We start from the raw sequence: 20,325 nt of genomic DNA on the forward strand, positions 1-20,325 counted from the left end.
ACATGACGATTTGGTAATTTTTACAATCGGACCGTGAACACTGTAGCGAACTGCACATACTCATCTTCATAATCTCCCAAGTTTGCGATGTGCACGTTGAAACCCGGTGCGGCAAACCTGTTCGATATGATCATATGATAGATCTGACCAATGCAGTTTAGCGATATTTAAGCGTTAGAGAACCGATAGAGTTTTAATTAATCAGACGAGTTTCCTCCAAAGAAACGGGTTTTAGTGTTAAAGTTTATAATTTTTTGTTTTTGCATTAAATGTTGGTTGAAAGGAAGTCGCGTGACGATCAGGTCACGTGCAGGGGTACGCATCACCCCTTGTTGCAGGGTTAGGCGCTAGGCGTGAAGTGACTGAAGTGTCCAGAGCAATACACTAGTAGCACTAGGAGCGTTCGAGCGCATAAGGTAAGAAAATGGCGAACAATTAAAATGCGCAAGTCATGCTAACAGTAGAATCCAATTACTAATTTACTACACGAGATGGTTACATTGTTCCCGTTCTATCCATACATTTACGCAGTGTTGTGTTTGTATCCTTCATTCCAAGATGCAATCACGCCAGGAGACACAGTCTCTTCGATTAAATTCACACACTGTTGCACACACTAGTTGCTGTTCTCCTTTGTATGTATGTACCTAAGGCTACACGCAATAATCAATCCGATGCGGTCTGACATACAAGCCCATGTTTTGACCCCGAAAGTGATCACAATACAACGAGAACGTGTTTTGCGATTTGTTCTGTTACGGAAAGTTTAGATTACAACGTTAGTGTACGCGGCAGTCAAGTGGAAGGCAGCCACAACAGCAACACAAAATGAACCACGGGAACCATTTTTTATAGTTACATCCAGTCGTACACGGCGCGTCAAGCATTAGTACTAAATTCAATGCTTTAAGTAGTTATTGCATTGCATTTGTAAACTAGAGTCAGTGTACCTTTCGCAAGGAGGGAAGCATGTGTGAAAAGAGAAACTAAAGAAGCGTAAGGATCGTTTGGAACAAATTATAGCGTACCCGAACCCAGGGAGATGGTTTGCAGTTTATTTGTATATAAAACTAAAAACTTATAGCAATTGTTTGACGAACCCTTCGAAACCCGCACCAGTGGGAGATGTGGTGTAGTTTAGTTGTTTGACTGTTTCGGTTTTGTGATCCTGTGTTTAGGCAACGTTGTTAATGATAAATAACATTTAATAAAAAAAAAACCCCAGTTAAATATCGAAATCGCCAAATGGTAGGGCAAAATTAAGGAAACCTTTAGCAAGGACGACATTTTATATCGCTTTTTTAATAACCTACCTATTGAAGCATATCATTGAAGCGGCTACGAGTTACAGCATGCGTACACGCACAGACAGACAGACAGACAGAATGCATGACGGTTTGCATGAGACGAATGAGTCGATATGCAACGTGATTCGTCAAACAAAGCTCATACGGGCATAGATGGCAGATCGGTACAGCCCACTGGTGATAAAAAGCATGCAATGCAGAGATAACACGCAAACACACACACATACACACATACACACAAAACATGTGCTGAACATGATAAAACGCACACGATGTAACGGTAAGACACGTTCGAAACAGAACTTGCTTCAGAAAGCAGTAAAAAGCAACAGGCTCCTAAACTTTTATATACATCTTTTCCTATTTCTGTACGATTCCGTGGTGAAGAGCATAAATGCCAAAAGCAAAATGTCGTAACAATAGTCATGAGCGCACATTATGGACAATTACTACTATTGATAAACACCCTTATCCCGTTACTAGGCTAAACGTAACGCCACGTGCAAAATTTTAAGCTAGTTGAAATTCGATAAACGCTTTTCGAACATTTGAACATTTCTACATTTACTAAAGCAGGCTAACAGTAACGGAAGCTATATCGGCACACTTTTATATCTGCACTATCTCTATACGTATTTGCACAGCTCAAGCGCACAAAACAAAAACAAAAAAAGTCTCTATTTTTCCACTTTACTCAAATTTTGCTAGTAGTTAAGCGAATCGTTCTAAGCTCGTCAGTTTAATGATGAAAACTAAACAGCAATATCCTAACTAGCGGTCCTTAGAGTGCATGTGTAGATGCGCCGTCAGGTAGCTTAAGGTCCGGGCAGTCAGTCCTGCTAATACCAACAAAATCCCCATCTAAAACTGGCTGGCATCAACGCGTACAATTAGCTGTACTCAATTCATGCGTACGAGATATGAACACGGTTCTTATGCGTTGTAACCAGACAATCACGTTGGTTTACGATGTTACACACGTTTACATGTGTTTGAAAAGACAAAATTAAGTTGTGTTTACTTGTTTTCGACAAACTCTAACAAAGGTGCGGTAAGCAACATTACTACCGAAAACGGAATTGATGGTTTGGGCTTTGGGTTTTAATGTCTCTTCAAGCAAGCGCAATGTTTATTAAGGACAGTTTTATGCAATTCGGCGGGAAGACACAAGCGATAAGTCCTAGTCACATAGCGTACAACACGCTTCACACGCACTATTTGAACATCGTCACATTTGGCACAATACGCGACGTTATTCCTCCGTTATTTTGCTTTTAGATGTGGGACCCCCTTTAATGCCAGTTAGCAAGAGACAGGAGAAAAAAAATGATAAATTTACAATTGAAAATCTCGCGTGTAGATCCTACGAGCAGAACCAACTTCCCATTTCTAGCTAAGTACTAAACAAACAAAAAGGAAATGAATAACGAAATATAAAAGAGATATACAATCGATCATGCAAGAAAATGATATATACATATATTAGATTCTACAAAGCCTGACATGTGTTAAGATTGATCCAAATAAAATAAATCATTCGTTTTTTCTATTTTAAATCGTTTATGGGTTGTTTTCTTCCTCGTCAGTGAGATAACATTCCAGAAACGAACGCGATCGTTCAATTCGGTTTTGTGCAATGCATTATAAACTGAACATTTGATTTCAATCGTACAGGTAAAGTATTCTCATTTCAAATAAAAAAAATCCGAAAATTCCCTCCAAGTTTTATAATCAATGTATTTACCCTATTGTGCTGTCGCGCATTTCAATAACTGGCGATTGCTTGGATTGTCAAATTAAACATAATTATACGCCCGATACGATCGATCGTGGTACTTAACGATCCGGCGGCGGATCAAACGGAAGGCGGAGTAGGCGGTCGCCTAGGGCAAATGGGGCGTATTATTTCGGTTCATCCTGGCAAGGACGAAACAGTGCGCGTAGTGACGCTGCGCACAGTATCCGGTAAACACGTCGTACGCGCAACAAATAATGTTAACCAATCCAAATGTCCTCAGCAATTTGGATAAGAAGATTGGCATTGGCACTGAGTAGCATGCAGCAACAAACCATGTTCACGTTTATTTACTTTCATAGTCGTCAGTGATAACAAGGCAAGGCACATACCCATATATACCCATAAATTCAATTTCTTTGGTGACCGGAATGTGAGAATTAAGGTTTATAAAAGAACATTCCTTTCACATTCCTATCAAACGCATTAGAGTGAAGGGGGAAAAGGCAAAACGGATCCTGCATCTCTTTCGTATTTGGCGCCGATCCGTCCGTCGAAAACGCTCAGAAACGATGGAATTTTTGGTTTCCGACACCAAGAGAGCATGATCAACGAAGCGGTAGCACAAATTTCCGTACCACGTGGTAGCATTTCATATAGCTGTACCCTTCCCTCTAGTGATCATGCGCTTGATCCGTCGACTGATCTTGCATCTCTTTCCGTTCGTCCAATCAGTACAGCGCGTACCATAATTGTACACAAGTTTATTTTTAGGCAAATAACTATATGGAATATTGATGGAAAATATTGATGTATGGCATCCTTCTAAACCCATGACGACAAGAGATATGAATGTTGGAAAATAACCGAACAATAAACAATACAAAATGTCTTCGGAAATAGTGGCACTGCACATTTCCTACTGCTAATAATTAAAAAACTGAACTTCTGTACAGTTATGAGACGCACTGTAGGAACTGGATGGATGAAACGAGACGCAGGATTCTCCCCACAGTAGCTGAGCTATTTACTCTATCGATCGCTCTCCCGAGAGGGCCCTTGTTTGATAGTATGTGTAACTAATAGCCAATCGTAGAAGATCTCTAATTGATCAATAGCATCACAGTGACTGATATCGTGAGCAAGCGTCATTTACAAACATGGCTGATCCTTGTGCGGATCAGATTGATGTTATCTCCTTTCGTGGATGCTCTCTTGGTGTCAGAAATCACAAAACCGGTCGCTTTTTGGTGGCTCCGATCGCATGCGCGCGGAGACTTCGACGAAAGGAAAAGCACTTCAAAATAATATGCAATGACGACTGAGATGACCGTGCGCTCCTCTAGCTTTTGTGAGCTGGACACTAAACACTAACGGTGATTAATTCTTTCCATTTTGCTCTCTGTTGTCCCCCAACAAAGATTGTCATCAAGAAGAAGAATAACCACGTGGGAATGTGGGAGGCAAACAACACCGCGAGTTAATCTGCTGATATATGTGATATTAACATCTATTGTACTGCTCTTTATTCGTATCGTCGTATGCTGAGCGGTGTCCACGTCCTTCGGGCACCGGCACAGCTCTACTCGCCGGTATATTCATGCAAACAATATACTCAGTACATAACCGCATGCAATTATGAGGCGCGATCAGCATCTGCTGGTGGCGACGCTTTCTTCTAAACGCTTTTACGTACGTACGTGTTTATATGAAGTATTTTGTGGACAGTGTTTTTGTGTGTTTATTAAAAGTTTATTTATTAGTTCGATCTTCGGATTCGTGGTTGAGTTGAGAAAAGGGATCAACGGCGGATCAAACGGTAGACGGAGTAGATGGTCGCCTAGGGCCACGACGTGTTGGAGGCCCCAAAAAATGTTTGTAATGCCCCTATTTACTGCGCCTTTTGCTTTTTTTTCGGTACATCTTCTGGGGGGAATAATCCATACACCTTTTACCACTAAACAGCTGTTTTCGGGGCTCCCAGACGGAACGGCCTTAGGCGGCCGCCTACTACGCCCACCGTTAGATCCGCCACTGGGCGTCTAGACCAGACATGTCAAAAATAGGTCCCTATCAAACATTCCGTTTCCTATTTGATCGTTTTCCATCTTAGTGTGTGCTCCTTTCGTGCTCGTCTCAGATCTCCTCCTCTATTTCCAGCTGCTTAATGATGCTTTTCCTGGTTTTGGGGTTTAGCTTGTTATAATTGTTTGCAAAACCCGATAGGAAGACAACATAAACAACAATAATGCGAAATAATCATGCTAATCATCACTGCAAGGAACCCGGCCCTCAAGGAAGATTATACAAGTTACCGCGTCAGCAAGTTACCGCGTCAACAAAAGCATCGGGTAACTACGCGTGCACCTTGGTGGACCTAGCAACAGCGCGTGCATCGGACGATGACACCATCGACACGTGTGTTGCACGGTCAGCGGAATCTACCCAAATCGTGGGAATCGGTGTGCAAAACGGTATCGACGATGCAACACCAGCAGCAGACAATAGTTAGTTCTGATGTAGCAGTCCGATCGAACGGTCAGGGAAATAAAGTTTTGGTTGTTCACAAAACAGTTTTTTCTAAAAACCCTAAACCGACGCGAGGTCGGTAATTTACATGCAAACCGACTCGCGAGCCTAAATCTAAGTTTGACATCACTGGTCTAGACTGTTGCGAAAGTGTTGTCTAGCATAAGCGGGGCATTGCACTGTTTGGTGCATTATCTATCCAAAACAAAAAAAAAAATGACCTACATTCGCTCACCGATAACGGACATTCTCCTAATACGAGTGCAATTTTTGATAAGATTCGTTACCCGTTCGATTTCGCCGAAAACCTTTATGTGTCTTATCATACCCCAATGCAATCGGAACTGCAACAAATTCCGTCTAGCCTAGTAGTGATTCGTTCATTCATTCGTTCACAGTCAGCCCATTGCACTTGAAGGTTGGAGCAACATTTGATAAACTGTATTTCAAACGGTAGGATCAGTGTAGCGAGTTGAAAATTTGTATAGATATTGGACCTTTGAACAACGTAACGCATCATAATTTCTTTATGATAGGACAGCATGGAATCGATTCCGTTAGAAGAACAACATAAAACTGTGCGACATCGACAAATAAATCAAGAACAAGAACCAAGTGAGGATACGAGCATAACCGATGCCCGTACACCCACGATCGATGTGCACAGCATTACCGGGTTAATCACGATCCTGACTGTCAACATTCATCAGCTAGAGTCCGTGGTGCAAGTTGGTGCGGATTTGGGATTTATGTACTGGTTGAACATCGTCCTCATACCTATTTCTGTGGTGTGTGTGGTAAGTACTTGAGTTTCTCGCTGCTGCAACTTTAACTAGTAATCGTGAGTGCGTCAACTGTTTCACACCCACAGTACCCACTGCTCGTTCTGCGAATGCTGCAAGGTGAAGGTTATACACCTTCGCCGCGACGGTACTGGGCCAGTTTTGTGTTGATGGTGATCATTTTCACAATCAACCTAACGTTGCAGATTTTCAACGATTTGAATGCTCAATGCACAGTACTTTTAAATCAGCCATTGCCACCAATCGCACCCAATCGTACCAATTGAACAACTGCATCGTACACGATGGTAGGCCGATGTTATATAGATCAACCAACTGTTACCGTTAGTAATTATTAAAAACTATTCTACTACAAGTATCTTTACTATTTTATATCCACAGCCACGCCCAAAGCATAGAAGATATTTTGATGTGTCCTATATTCTTATGCTCGCAACTATATTCTCAGCTAATGTGACACAAATCGTGATTTACGTTCGAGCACATGACATCCGCACTTCAACCGATCCTACCGTATGGATTTTATTTGGCAGTGCTTTAGCAGCCCTTTTCGTGGCAGGACTTTTGCTGATTGCCAATGTAGTGATTCAAGTATGGTCAGCGCACCGAAGGACAGGATCGCCTAACGTTGCTCTACTTCACGCAATGCATAAGGTAAATGCTAGTATTGCGATGCACTTGTTGTTGTTATCCATTAATCTGGTGCTGCAGGTTTTTGGGGAAATTTCCTTACTTTGTGATATTTCTACTTAGCTTATCCATAATGAAAAGGGCAAGCGGGAAAGCAGTATTTAATATAGTTAAAAACACACGAATTTATTGTACGCTGTGTAGCAGTTTTGCATAAATGTTGACGAACATCGAAGCTCAACGGTAGCATGTTGCTTTTTGTCGTAAACCGTGTTATAAGTTACAGATGTAAACAAAGTTAATAAAATTGTTCTTCCGCTTGGACATATTTTCCATCGTTTGTCATAAGTCGGAAAATTGTACCGTTCGAAAAGATTGTTTTGTTTGTTTTAACCCTACATTTTAGCGTCCCCATACATATAATGTTCATAGATTTGTAAAAGGTATATATTTTGGTGTTTAATATAGAAATGAACAGTATCCCGAAAAGCATATTTAACTAGCACATGAAATTTACTTGCCATTATATGACCGATGAACTGTTCAGGGCCTTATTTTTCTTCACCTTCTGCATCTTGCACGAGTTGACTTGCGAGGCAAAGCGAAGCGATTTGACCGTTTCCATAAAACAGTCCTGGAATGGTGCCACGTTGACAAACATCAGCGTTTTCGAATTGCCGCCCAAGCTTGGCATCAACAGGTGTGTTAGTTTGGAGTTGCGGTACGGGATGTGTTCGTTCCTCTGCACCAGGGCCAATATAACGTTGCTCAGTTCGCTGAGCGATCGGTTAATATTTTTCGTCTCGTCCATGCGTGTGCTTGTCTTGGGACTCTCGGACCCGGCCAAATCTACCAGATTTACTGAACCCACGCACGTTTCACCCTTTTCCTGGTGCGTACCGATCAGGGTTATTTTTGTGACGGCATGGGACCGCGAGGAACGCTCATTGCCGGCGGTTGCTGCCGTGGCACGATTCATCTTTGCAATATTCATCAGTTGATGCAATCGTCCGGTCGATTCTACCGTCTCTTCGATTATGTTCGAAACGTAAACTTCTGTTTTGTTTTTCGCATTTGCCATACGTATCTCCAGATCTTTCGTCGTTCCAGAGGTGTCCAGCAGATCGTACAATATTTCGTTATAAATCTCAAGGAATGTGACACGGATCTAAAGGAGCAAAAAAAAATAAAAAGTTCTGTTTATGCAACATAATGAACTGGAATAATGTAAAGAGAACTAAATCGCAAACTGTACCTCATATTCCCATCCAAATCGTTTGTAATCATTAACTGCGTTGAAAATCAAATCGACTGTGCGAGGAATGACGCCCAAGCTCTCCGGTACACCATCCATCGTGAATGTTTTGCCGCTTCCCGTCTGACCATACGCAAAAATGCAAACGTTGTATCCATCTAAAGCGGACTGTATCAGAGGCGACACGTTATCGAATATGTCCTGTTGCGTAGTACGGGGATGGAACACATGATCGAAACTGAAGTCCATTCGCTTGTTAGTACCGTCCATGGCTTGCAGTTCGATTGACTGCTCGTCCAGATACTTCCAACCACACTCGATTCTATTCGCCTCCGTAGACAATGGTGGCCGCACACGACAAAATACGCGAATGTTGCCCCGTAGGTCCATAACCATGTTGTGCAGCTCCTTCCGCTCGATGTTTGCATGAAACAGCAGTTCCGCGTTGCGCTCGTTTGCGTCCTGTAACGTAAGATTTTCTTCCTCCAAAAATGCCGACCGCTCCTCGAGCTCCTTGAGTTGCTTTCGGAGCTCAACATTTTCTCGATCAACGACGGTGAATTTTTCTCGATATTTGCTTAATTCCGACTCAGTTTGTTCAAGGGCAGTGGATAGCGTTAGATTGCTTTGCTTCAGTTCTTCGGTCTCCAAGCTTATCTTCCGCAGATCCGCCTGTAGCAGCGCATGTTCGTTTTTCAGATTGCCAAGCTCTCTAGTGCAGTCGTCGTACAACTCCTGCAACGCTTCCCGGCTGGAATGTTCTCCCAGCAGTTTTTCATGCTTATCGACCAGTGCTTTGTGTTTTTCGGTTAAGTTTGCAAACCGTGCTTTATAATCGTACGGCGGAATGCGTTTGTTCATCGTTTTAGCGACCGTTTTCGTACCTACTCCGTTCGCTTTCGGTGCATCCACGCTGGTCTTTTTAACGCCCAAAACACCACCGCTACTGCCTGTCGTTTTAACGCCTAGAATGCTTTTCATTGGCGGAACCGCCTTCTTTGATGTAGTCGTAGAAATGGTTGGCTTCTGTGATGAGGATTTCGTAAACAATGTACTAGATCCTGTTGTTGCCACTCTCGGTGGAATTGTAGTCATTTTTGGCACCTTAGCTGGCACACCTGCACGGCAGTTGAGGCCAGTGCTCGGTGGTTGGCGCTTATACCCGGCTAGGGATGACCCCCCGCTAGCTGAAGATAAAGAGGTCGAAGAAGCAGAGGACATGTTCGATTTCATTGCAATATCGCAGGCGGAACGACTCCTGCGAAGATGCGTTCTTGCACCGTTGGTATCAGCCAGCGGTTTGACCAGATTACTGGTTGCCATCATTGCCACCGTAGTGGCATTTATATTTGCTGCTCTTGACGATATCGGTGCCAGGTTGGACAGATACTTCGGACGATGAAAGTCCATTCTGTTTAGCTCGGCTGCCGATCGGCTGCGGCGTAGTTTGGTACGGTTCACCACTCCACCAGTGTTCTTATGATCCGGCGAAGCAACACGCACTTTAGCAAACATAGTGGCATTTGCTGACGGAAGATTGAGCAAATCCCTGCTTAACGGTAGACGAGCATTACCGGGCAAACTTAACGGCCCGGTAGGTTTTTTCAGGAACGCAGGTTTAGGAATTTTGGAATCCATACCCAACATCAGCTGCAACTCGTTAGTTCGCCCTCGTTTGATAATCTGGTTAATCGAAATTTAGCACACAGTTTGTGTTCGTTATCGTGCTATCACGGAATTACGTGTCGTGCACTACACTTTCTGTCTATTTACCACCACGATTCTTTTCACCGAACGCTGCAAGTCCGTTTGCTTGCTAAATTTGTTTTTCAACGTTTTTGACAAGTGAAGGAAGCGCAATGTCGGTTAAATTTTGAACGTTTGCCAAATCGAGCAGCTTGCGCGATAAGCTGCTCGAAAGCAAATCGAATGTCGATTCAAACCAAGGTCATTATATGATGCTTGCGAAAGAAATAAAATGGATCGATATGGTTTCTAAGCTCTTTTTCTACTAGATCATTTGGTTTTCAACATAAATAAATTGATATTTGCAATAGTACCACCAAAATCAATTAAATCACAATTCATGGTGCATTCGAATGGGCTCGTAAAATTTCGAAATTAGAACAAAGTGACAGCTCCTAGCTGTCACGCGGTAAAAAAAAAACAACCAACCAAACAAACGCAACTTGTTCTGAATTGGTTGTACTTTATTGTTTTTATCGGAAAAAGTCACGAAAATCTACTGTTCCGATCAACGGATCACACGCACCATATTTCCCGGCAGATCCCCGGAGAAGCCGCACGTCACCGACTGTCGGGAACCAGCCGCATTAGCACTGTACAGGAGACCGAGGCCAACAAAGCTATGCCTGTTCGGTGCGCTTGAGTGTGGCACAAAACAGCAGCAAATCCCCGTTGTTCTCGATTCCGGAACAAGCGACGAAGCTGTGTGCTGGGGGTAGTTGTTTTGTCGCGGTGTACATTCTTCGTCAACACGGCCTCAATCCCTGCGGGAGCTTTGATTGTCATTCCGTTTTCAGTTGTCTGGTACGGGAGGACCCCTTATTTTCATCCCGAAGCGTCTGATCGAACCTTACCCGGGCTGTGGATTTGCTCGTTAGCGTTAGTTGTGTGCCTTCTTTGGTTTTTTTTCTTTTCCCCCTTTTCTTTTCTTCAAAATTGTCGGAAAGCTGGATTATTCAATAGTCTTCGAAGCGATGGCTGACCGACTAACTCAGCTACAGGACACGGTGAATCAAGTAAGCGCGAATAAAAGAAAAACGCCGCATAGGCGGGATGATACCACTGCTAATCTCTTATCTCTCACCAGCAAGCGGAACACTTCTGTAACAGTATCGGTATCCTACAGCAGTGCTCGATTCCGAGCAAGTTTGCCGGTTTTGAGCGTACCGGATCCCAAACGCCTCAACAACAAGTGCAGCAGCAACAGGAAGACTACCCGCAGCTATTCTCCACCCTGATCTCCCGATGCGCGAAAGACATCGACACCCTTATCGAATCTCTGCCCAGCGAGGAAAGTTCGATCGAGCTGCAGGTCCAATCACTTCAGCGACTCGAAGCCGAAAACAAAGAATCGGCCGAAAAGCTGGAAGAAATCGTACGGAAGGGCGAGTTGTTGCTGGAGAAAATTCAAGCCGCGCTCAGTGATATAGCCCAGTCCCAACTGGACATGCAGTATTCGTCATGAAATAGCCTTGGCAGCGCGTACTGGCAGCGGTACTATAGGTTGGTGATAGTTAATGATGCAAGGATGATTACAATTTCCCAGCCGAGGTGGCAAAGGATTTCATCTTTGCGATGTGTGATGCGGTTCAATCAAAATGCCCCGTGCGATGTGTAACACTCTCAATCAATCAGCCGTAACCAAACGATTGGGAAAACGATATTTGAACACCTTTTATGTGTGTCTTTTTAAACCCCCATATACCCCCTGTAGCGTATTAAGTAAACAAATAAAGTATCATTGATATATATGACATGAATGCGTACTAGCTTCTATTTGCATCGATAAAAGTTCTCAAAAATATTAAAAATTTCCTTGACACGCAATAATTAACAACTCGTTAGATGGCTTTTGTCTTATGGATGTGTGTGTGTGTGTTTTTTGTTCATCAGTTGTATTTTTAATAATATTTTACTAATCGTACGCTTTATTTCCTAAGCTAGTATGATCAAGATTAAATCTCCTGTTAGTTTGCATAGTTTCTTCATAACTTTTTAATTACCACAACACAAGATTTACACTAACTCATCTTATTAACACCTTTTGAGATTCCCCAACAAAGTTAGCGAAGGGAATCGAAAACATATAAAAAATAGAAGATAAATGTAAAGGCGATCGCAAAGAAAAAGGGACACAACAATGACATTAACTTAATGGTCGCACTGTACGCTATTGCTCTTACCGTATCAACTACTGTATATAAGCATACATTTTCAAAAGCAAGCGCAAAATGAACAAGAGTGTACGTGTTTCGCCTAGCCGAGTGAGTTGTGTATCAGAATCGCTCCGACCCGGTACCTGCATGTGCAGATGAGCATTTTCGTCTAATGAAAGTAGATATATACAGATACAAGAAATGTACAAAGCGCATAATGATTTTGCACTGGGGGCTAGTGACGATGTCACGCTGTTATTCCGTTGCCCCAGCATGCGTGATCCGAAGGAATCTACGCATTTAGTTGAGAGTACCACGGCAACCGGGTGCACCGCACAAGCATGGGATCTTTTCGTCCTCCAGCGGGAACTTGTAATCGTACGTAATTTCCTCATTGACCCCGATCGGTTGCTTTGAGTAGATCACTATCTTCTTTTCCGACTCAATCGTAATCACTTTTGCGTAGCAATTTGGCTAAAGAAGAATGGGGGGAAGAAAAGCACGAAAGGGTTTAACGATTAGTTAATGTTCAACTACGGACGCGCTTCACACACTTACGTTGCAACTATGGTTAATAAATCGCGCCAAATTTCCGCATTTGGTCGCATCGATGATCGTTTCCATGTCGATCCGGAACAGGTACGAACTGCCGATACCGATCGCTTCGTACTTAGTTTCGCGAAGATCGGCCACCGAGGGGCGCACCATCTGCCCGACGTACTCGATCACCATCTCGTCGGCCGCGATCGGTTCCATCGCAAACAGTCCCCAGTCGTGAATGGCCGATTTGGCAAACTTGAGCTGCTTCTTGCGGAACTTGAGCTGATTGAACTTCAGCAACTCCGACTCCGTACTTGCCCCGAACGCGTTCAATAACCGGCGCTGATTCGAACGAGCCTCCCGCGATATGCCTTGCATCTTCGTGACCGCCTTCGCCAGTTCCAGGTTGCTCAAGTGGTTCGCCGCGGCCGTACCTTTGAGGTGATGGTACTTGTACTTTGCCTTTTCACGCGGATCAATCTTGTAGTATCCTTCCGTCCTGGCACTGCCCGTCCGGTGTAGCTTAATGTCGGCAAGCGAGCTACCGCTGCCACCCGCCTTATCCTTCTTGCGCCGCTTCGTCGGCGGTGGCACCAGCAGTGCCGGCTCGAAACTACGATCCGTGCCACAGTGGTCAACCCAGTGCGTCGCGTTCAACCAGTAACTGCTTGCATCGTCCATCAGCAACAGCTCGTAGCTCTGCCGAATGTACCGAATGTCTTCGGTGTCGATGCCTCGCGTAAGGAAATCGAACAGCAGACCCATTTCGTTGGCCAGCTCGCGCGGTCGATATTTCGGCACCGGGACAAACCGTTCCAGCTGGATGCCCTCCGCTGTCGGATCGAATTCGGTGAAGGATAGCGATTGCCTATCCGGTCGCTTACGATCAATCCTTGGCTTGGTTTGGACCGGTGGTTTCATCACAATGGTATCACTGCCATCCGGATTCGGACCAGCGTTCGGAGCAACCGAAGGATCGGTTTTAACGATGACATTACTCGACGCATCGGAAACCATCGGCAGCGTAGCAAGATTACTTGCAGCTGGCTGTACGCCATCGTTATTGTGCGTATAGCCATGGTCGTGGGCAAGCACGTTTTTGGACGTAGGTGCATATTTGTTTGTCTGTGTGTTGGCCGTCGAGGAATCGGACTGTTGCTGCGGTGAGGATGAGGATGGTGACGCGGACGGAGGTAACGAGTAGCAATGATCGAGTGCGACCTGACTGGCCTGGCTGGAACCACCGTCCGATGAGGCCGGCGACGCTTTGGCCGCTCGTCGAACGTTCTCATCGCTGCCCGCCATAAAGAAGTCATCCGAACGTACCAAATCGCCCGGTACCGTCGGCCCGCTCGACGATGGTAGAGTATTAGCGTGCTCCGAACCATTAAGATCTTCCTTGATAGATCCTTTGCGGGAGGTGCCTTTGGGTGATTTACCGGCGAGCGTTCCTTTACCACCACTCTTTCTCTTCTTCGCACTAGTCGATGGTGACGCTTGCTCGCTTTTCGGATGATCTTCACGGGTTGAGGAGTCAGTATCCGCAATACCGCCACTACCACCATTACTATCACTGCTGGCAAATAGTGAACTCAGCGGATTCTTTCGCAGTTCGCTCAGACCCGCACCTGGTGTGGGAGGCGGTTGCGAAAGATTCGGTGTTAACGGTTCCTCCAGACTAGACGGTTTACCGCTTGTAAACGACAACATGGTCGATTTCTTATGATCCAGCAATGCCAACGATTTTGGAACCGGCACCATTCCTTTATCCTTTTCGGTCGCCGGTTTCCGGGCAACCTTTTCCTTAGCCATCCGCTCCAGCTCTTCCGCACACTCCTTATCAATCTGCTGTAGACATTCCGCCTTACGGCGTCTCTTTTCCTGATACTCGCGCTCCTCATCCGAATCACTGTAGATCCGATCCAGCATACCGAACGAAGACGATTTTTGGTGGTTGTGCTGATTGCTGTCGTTGTTGTCGATTGTGCCACTATTGTTCGTGACATTTTTCGCTTTGGTTGGAGATTCACGGCCCGGTGTACGCGGCGGCTGCTCGTCATCCTCCATCAGCAACATCTCATCGCCAGAACTAGGCGATAAATCTTCGTGCAGTTCCTGCAACGAAAGCTTTGGCAGTAGCGAAGAATCGACGGGTGGTCTTGCAGCGGATGGTTTAGCTTTTTGTGCCGATGATTTTACGCCCGGAAGCCCACTGTACTGTGGGCTGCGACTGCGGCTGTGACTGCGCCTTCGCTCGGTGGATACTGCCGGAAGCACCTCCTTGCGCAATGGCACACTCACATCGTCCGAATCCGAATCGGAGTATATTTTGCCCACCACCTTTCCACCATCCTTCAACCGTCTCGAGCCAAAACTGTTTCCGGCACGCTGTTTAGTCGGATGCGTATCGACGGTGTCGCTGTCGGAGTCGGAATAGATACGATTTTCCCTGTCACGCCGTTCACGTGCCCGCTTCGCACCGTATCCGGCGGCGGTGACCGTCGTGTCCACGTCCGACAGTGAACCCGATTCAAGACTATCGTCCGAATCGGTCGCACTGGAGTCCTCTTCTTCGCTGCTGGAGGTAAATGATGACACGCTAGGCATTCGCTTCTCCGCCGAGCGGGAAGGACCCGCTATTTCACTGCCATCTGCTGTTCCTCGCGACCGGCCACCGGTCTCAGTGGATGGTGAAGATTCGCCAGCATCGCCTCCCTTACCGGAGGATGATGAGCCTGCGGTAGTGGTGGACGGCCCTGCTGTAGTTCCGCTCGATGTTTCTTTCTCCGAATCCGATCCTCGCACCATATCGTCCTGATCGCTCTTGCGCGAATCTTCGTCCTGGGGCACAGGGCTCGGCTGTTTGCGAATACGCCTGAAGCTGGGCATTTTGGGTATGGTAGCGCGCAATCCAAGACCCACAAAACTACCCCCATTGCTGTCCAGGTTGTCGTACGTTTGGCTCAGCAAATGGTTAATGTCGGGCGGTTTCTCTATTTTCAACGCTGCCGTACCAGCGCCACCAAGTCCGCCGGTACTCGATAAACTGGACATTTCAGCTCCGTGCAGCAACGTCCTTTTGTTGTCGCCCTTGTTTTTACGCTCCTCTTCATCCCACCACGCTTCGTACTTCTTGAACGCGGTGTTTTCAATCATTTTTTTGTTGAAATCTTTCTTTAGGATCTGCTTCAGCTCTGCCACTACGCGTTCCACAACGGAATCGATTGCCACCTCATACCGGTTTCGTTTACTACCGCGCGCTCGATCCTTCAGGTTCGTGGCTACACCAGCATCGATAAAAGCATTATGCCCATCGTCGGGCCCATGAGAACCTGGTTGCTTGCCCGACGAATAGTACATCCCGGTAGATGCTGGCATGCCGTACGTGTTAAATAAAGGTGCCCCGGGGAACCCAGTGGGATAGCCATGGTAGTAGACAGAACCGGCAGATGAGGGCTGCTGTGCGGCATAGTTATAGTAACTGTTGGTTGGATACAGAAAGGAAAAACTGCCCCCTTCGGTCGGTTCCGGAGGCGGAGGAACTGCCGGAGCAGGCTCACTGGGAAGTGGAGGTGCCGCTGATTTCAAACCGAGCTTTGAATCATCCGATCCCGGCAACGGAGGTTTCTCCGTCGCTAGCCGCTTCTTTTCATCCTGTGGCGAAACGTCAGGAATATCATCATCATTTGCCAGGATCTCGTCGTCGCTCGAAGAAATATCGCTTGCGCCTTCCTCTTTCAGGCATTCGATTTTCGGTTCCCGTTTCGGAATCTTGAGCTCATTCGAATCCTCATCTGGTGGAAGCATTGGCGGAGGAGGTTGCGCAGATTCAACGGGTGGGGGAGGACTTGGTGGGCGACGGGTAATCGGCACATCCTCAGTATCCATGGGTTCTTCCTTCAAGTGACTAGTGTCAACGATTGCGGTTTCCTGTGCAGCAACACCGCTAATCTCGGGTTTGCGATCATCGTCCTCATCGTCACTTAATTGCAAAAAGCTTCCACCAAAAGTTTTCTCTTTGAACAGCAGTGCTATCCGTGTGTCCAAATCGAGTGTGCTCCCACTGTCTTCGTCATTTGCACCCGGTACTTTTGATGTTTTAGGTTCCGGTGGTGGTGTAGGTGACGCTGATGGAAGCGGTGGCACTGGCTTAGACCCGGTGGCCGACGGAACGGCTTCAATGTCCCACATTTCGCCATCGTCCATGATCGTTTTGCTAGCAGAACTACCGCTGCTACCGGTACTGTTTTTGCTTACCGGTGGCGGTGGCGGTGCGGGCGGTTTCGAAGTACTGTCCCAATTTTCTTCTGGCGGTGGAGGCGGTGGCGGAAGCGGTGGCTGCGGTGGAGCCCACTTTGCAGAAACTGAAGACGTACCGTAGCTGCTTTCGGACGCCGGGTAACCGTACATACCGTACTCTGAGGTTCCCGGGTACGAGGAAGAATAGTAATCGTATCCGGCCTCGTACCGACTGCCTGTGGGATAGCCGTCTGCTTCACCGTACCACGAATCACGATAGCTTTTGCTTCTCTTTTTTGGATCCCACTCACGGTCACGATATTCACGATCACGCGTACGATCCCGATCTCGTTCTCGAGTTCTGTCACGATCCCGATGTCTGTCGCGTGTACGATCCCGATCACGATCCCTATCTCGATCGCGTTCGCGTTCCCGTTCACGATCCCGATCCCGATATCGATCACGATCACGATCCTTTTCCCGTTCGCGATCCCGATCTCGTACACGATCACTCTTGTGATGATGATGGTGATGTTTACGATCCTTATCGTCGTAGTATTTCGCATCCCGGCTGCGTCCATCGTCATCCCATTCGCCACCATATTGGCTACGGCTAGTGCTTTTCTCCTTGCTATAGTAATTCGAATCCTGACTATTGCCCGCGCTGCCAGAAAAATCGTCGGCATCCCAAAGTTCCGTATCTTCCCCAAGGGAAGAAACGCCCTTCTTTTCCCATGATTCGGGCACATGGTCCGGTTCGGGCGGGGCTTTGCGGTAGGGTGGCCTCGAATTTAGCGCCGCTTTCAGCCCAAGGGGATCACTCGCTGACGGGTTGGGGAGGGAATGGTGATTGGAACTAGCAGGAGGTAATGGTGGAAGAGGAGGCTGCGGCAGTGGTGGTTTCTTTTCGGAGGTTTTTTCCTCCAGCAAACGCTTGCAATGCTCTCCGAATGGGTCTTTGAATACGTTCAACACTTTGCCCATTACGGATGTGCCGTTTAACTTGTCCACACACATTAACGCCGAACGAACCTGCTCGAACACGATACGCGCCAGGCCGAGGTGTTTGTTCGATACGGGATGATAATAAATGTACAGCTCGGTAAACGTTCCGCATTTCGCCAGCATGTCCGATAGAAATGGCTTATCGATGTTGTCGTTCAGATTCGTTATGGTGATTTCTATTGCTGGTGGTTCTCCGACGTAGTGCTGATCAATTTTAAACCTATCATAGTAATCAAAGCGTTCGATATCATTATGATTGTCACAGCATGATCTTTTCTCTTAACAAACCTCGGAACAGGAATGTCCAGCGGTTCTACACGGGATCGAATACGGGCTAATGGGTTCCGTGGATCGCGAGGAATAACCGGCGGATGGGAAGGGTCTCCCGGCACAACACCATCGTAGCGATAAATCTTTTGAGTGCCCCTGTGCAGGAATGGATCAACCAGCAGCTTAAAGTTGCGAGCTGCTTTTTGCTGTGCCAACATGTTGCCTGCAGCCGATGCACCAGGCACGGGCGGAGTATTTGCCATGGTATTATTTTCTACCGTTCCGTTCATTGCTAAAAAGAAAGTAAAACCGCATTATAAAGCTTCAACCCCGACATCATTGAAGGCACAACAAATTGTTTATCATTTTGAGCATGGAACGCGCGCACAACATTCAAGAGTAAACCACCTGCCTCCTAACCTCACAAAACTATCAGCACCTAGCAAGGGACGAAGTGTCAAAACGGAAACTGTTTTGCTAGCCCAGACCAACCCTCTGAATTATTGTTGGCCTGGCTCATTTTACCTCCCAGCTAGTTGGAATTCGTACCGCAGCTAAGGTTGCGTTCGCTCGAACTCGATTAAACCATCAATAGTCGCTGCAGTACCGTATATACGGATTCCCGTTTCAGCATCGTACAAACATGGTCCATATCAAAACAACCAGTTCCCAGAACTGCAAAGAAACAAAACATTAGTGTATACTTTATCCTTTGCTACTTCCTTACATTTCGGTCTTTGCTGGCACTTACTGAAGGCTACTCCGCCGATGGGAACGATGAGTTTTTACACGAACATAAACTACAAAATCGACTTAAAGTTGGAAATATTTACAGAGTCGCTTCACGTACGTCAGGGATTCTTTTCAGCTAGCCATGCACATTGGTCGGCCTCCAAGATATCGGACAGCATGTAAGATGACATTTGTTGACAGGGATACTTGAATAACTTAAGTTTTGAGTTAAAAAATGTGTATTTTAATAGTACAAACTAAACAATGGCAGCAATGCTTGGTCTTTAGGCATAAAAATTAATAAATGCACGTCTTCTTTTCAAAACAATCTGCTCGAATTCAAGCTGCTTCCGAAAGTATTGCTGGAAAACATGGCGTAAAACGTCAAGTTGCTTCTTCTTACGCTGCTGCCTCACTTCTTCTTGCTCCAAGTTGGTCCAAAAGTCAGAAAAGAGTTTGTCAAAAGTTATATCATCCTCTGGTCGCAGCTTTCCTGTGCAATTTTTGGTAAATACAATATTTTAGCTACTAAACTAAACGATTAGCAGTATGTTTCTATTGATGCATGTTACGAGTGCATTCCGTGTTTAATGATTAGCGTCATATTATCGAGTAAATATGTGTTTTATTCGTCACATTCGCAGACTTGCTCGGTGATATCGAACGCGATCGAAAGGCCGACACGATGGCTGCTAGGAAATGGTTCTCATCCTTTTTCCCAACGGTAAAGGCCCAGGAAGAGGAAGACATTGTTGATCCACAGACGGTGTTGCGGGTATGTGTAGCAAAGAAATCGAAATGATACCATACTTCCAATTACAGCACCTCACGACTGGATGTGTTTCTATCCCACTGCCAAACTTACACCGTGTGTGTTATTGTTCTTTGCAGGAAAAGTGCGCTAAACATGGACACAATACTCAATTGTGGGAAAAATACCAGGCATGCAATGATCGTGTCGGTAGCCGTTCCCAAACGGCAGAGACCTGCGTCGAAGAGCTGTTCGATTACTTGCACGAATTGGATCACTGCGTTTCAAAGACCCTGTTTTCGAAGTTGAAGTGAGGCACTTACAATAATGAAGCAAAATTTACGAGACGTGGTGTTACGCGCAGTTTCGGTGGCGTTATCCTGTTTATGAAGTAAATTATACGCCTTGAAATAGTGTGCTGATGAGGGCAAAGGCAGAAGCAACCAGAACATCCTACTTGTTTGTTTCGCTATCAATTGCTTTAATCTAGATATGCATCTTAAAATCACATGCATATTAACAATGCCTCGTCGAAATGTTTATGTTCAAAAGGAGAATAGTAAATAAAATTGAGTTTTAAAAACGAGTCACGTTTTCTGGATTAAAAATGATCGTTACAGGCCATAG

The 20,325-nt window shown here is 45.8% G+C and overlaps 5 protein-coding genes across 6 annotated transcripts; 3 read left to right on the top strand and 2 right to left on the bottom strand.

The window, feature by feature from the left end:
* The first annotated feature begins 5,924 nt into the window (after nucleotides 1–5,924).
* Nucleotides 5,925–6,640, top strand: LOC128310091 (uncharacterized). The gene is made up of 3 exons (XM_053046644.1): nucleotides 5,925–6,024; nucleotides 6,108–6,368; nucleotides 6,443–6,640. Exons 2-3 carry the CDS (start codon nucleotides 6,114–6,116, stop codon nucleotides 6,638–6,640), a joined length of 453 nt encoding a protein of 150 aa, XP_052902604.1. The 5' UTR covers nucleotides 5,925–6,024; nucleotides 6,108–6,113.
* Nucleotides 6,641–7,170: 530 nt separating this feature from the next.
* LOC128310508 (protein claret segregational) lies at nucleotides 7,171–10,006 on the bottom strand. Its single transcript, XM_053047161.1, has 2 exons — nucleotides 8,260–10,006; nucleotides 7,171–8,172 (listed from the first exon to the last, which is right to left on the bottom strand). Exons 1-2 carry the CDS (start codon nucleotides 9,904–9,906, stop codon nucleotides 7,528–7,530), a joined length of 2,292 nt encoding a protein of 763 aa, XP_052903121.1. The 5' UTR covers nucleotides 9,907–10,006; the 3' UTR covers nucleotides 7,171–7,527.
* Nucleotides 10,007–10,442: 436 nt separating this feature from the next.
* Nucleotides 10,443–11,731, top strand: LOC128297586 (mediator of RNA polymerase II transcription subunit 21). The gene is made up of 2 exons (XM_053033258.1): nucleotides 10,443–11,021; nucleotides 11,093–11,731. The coding sequence occupies exons 1-2, from the start codon at nucleotides 10,980–10,982 to the stop codon at nucleotides 11,468–11,470; spliced, it is 420 nt and encodes a 139-aa protein (XP_052889218.1). The 5' UTR covers nucleotides 10,443–10,979; the 3' UTR covers nucleotides 11,471–11,731.
* Nucleotides 11,732–11,861: 130 nt separating this feature from the next.
* On the bottom strand, nucleotides 11,862–18,505 carry LOC128297379 (histone-lysine N-methyltransferase SETD1). Its single transcript, XM_053033010.1, has 3 exons — nucleotides 18,234–18,505; nucleotides 12,720–18,165; nucleotides 11,862–12,635 (listed from the first exon to the last, which is right to left on the bottom strand). Exons 1-3 carry the CDS (start codon nucleotides 18,503–18,505, stop codon nucleotides 12,462–12,464), a joined length of 5,892 nt encoding a protein of 1,963 aa, XP_052888970.1. The 3' UTR covers nucleotides 11,862–12,461.
* An 897-nt stretch (nucleotides 18,506–19,402) lies between these two features.
* Nucleotides 19,403–20,284, top strand: LOC128308118 (cytochrome b-c1 complex subunit 6, mitochondrial). Of its 2 annotated transcripts, none has more exons than XM_053045460.1 (3): nucleotides 19,403–19,454; nucleotides 19,592–19,722; nucleotides 19,839–20,284. In XM_053045460.1, the coding sequence occupies exons 2-3, from the start codon at nucleotides 19,633–19,635 to the stop codon at nucleotides 20,010–20,012; spliced, it is 264 nt and encodes an 87-aa protein (XP_052901420.1). In that variant the 5' UTR covers nucleotides 19,403–19,454; nucleotides 19,592–19,632; the 3' UTR covers nucleotides 20,013–20,284. The 2 variants fall into 2 exon arrangements, with proteins under 2 accessions (XP_052901420.1, XP_052901421.1); XM_053045461.1 differs by lacking the exon at nucleotides 19,403–19,454 and adding an exon at nucleotides 19,473–19,494.
* The last annotated feature ends 41 nt before the right edge of the window (nucleotides 20,285–20,325 follow it).

Source organism: Anopheles moucheti, chromosome 2 (genome assembly GCF_943734755.1).
Source record: "Anopheles moucheti chromosome 2, idAnoMoucSN_F20_07, whole genome shotgun sequence".
Taxonomy (NCBI): Eukaryota; Metazoa; Arthropoda; class Insecta; order Diptera; family Culicidae; genus Anopheles; species Anopheles moucheti.

Coding starts and splice junctions, on each gene's coding strand:
- LOC128310508 (XM_053047161.1), bottom strand. CDS start 9,906: ATGTTGGGTATGGATTCCAAAATTCCTAAACCTGCGTTCCTGAAAAAA. Junction 8,173..8,259: donor GATTTGGATGGGAATATGAG/GTACAGTTTGCG, acceptor TTGCTCCTTTAG/ATCCGTGTCACATTCCTTGA.
- LOC128297379 (XM_053033010.1), bottom strand. CDS start 18,505: ATGAACGGAACGGTAGAAAATAATACCATGGCAAATACTCCGCCCGTG. Junction 18,166..18,233: donor CTGGACATTCCTGTTCCGAG/GTTTGTTAAGAG, acceptor TTACTATGATAG/GTTTAAAATTGATCAGCACT. Junction 12,636..12,719: donor TTATTAACCATAGTTGCAAC/GTAAGTGTGTGA, acceptor ATTCTTCTTTAG/CCAAATTGCTACGCAAAAGT.
- LOC128297586 (XM_053033258.1), top strand. CDS start 10,980: ATGGCTGACCGACTAACTCAGCTACAGGACACGGTGAATCAA. Junction 11,022..11,092: donor TACAGGACACGGTGAATCAA/GTAAGCGCGAAT, acceptor ATCTCTCACCAG/CAAGCGGAACACTTCTGTAA.
- LOC128310091 (XM_053046644.1), top strand. CDS start 6,114: ATGGAATCGATTCCGTTAGAAGAACAACATAAAACTGTGCGACATCGA. Junction 6,369..6,442: donor CTATTTCTGTGGTGTGTGTG/GTAAGTACTTGA, acceptor TCACACCCACAG/TACCCACTGCTCGTTCTGCG.
- LOC128308118 (XM_053045460.1), top strand. CDS start 19,633: ATGGCTGCTAGGAAATGGTTCTCATCCTTTTTCCCAACGGTAAAGGCC. Junction 19,723..19,838: donor ATCCACAGACGGTGTTGCGG/GTATGTGTAGCA, acceptor TGTTCTTTGCAG/GAAAAGTGCGCTAAACATGG.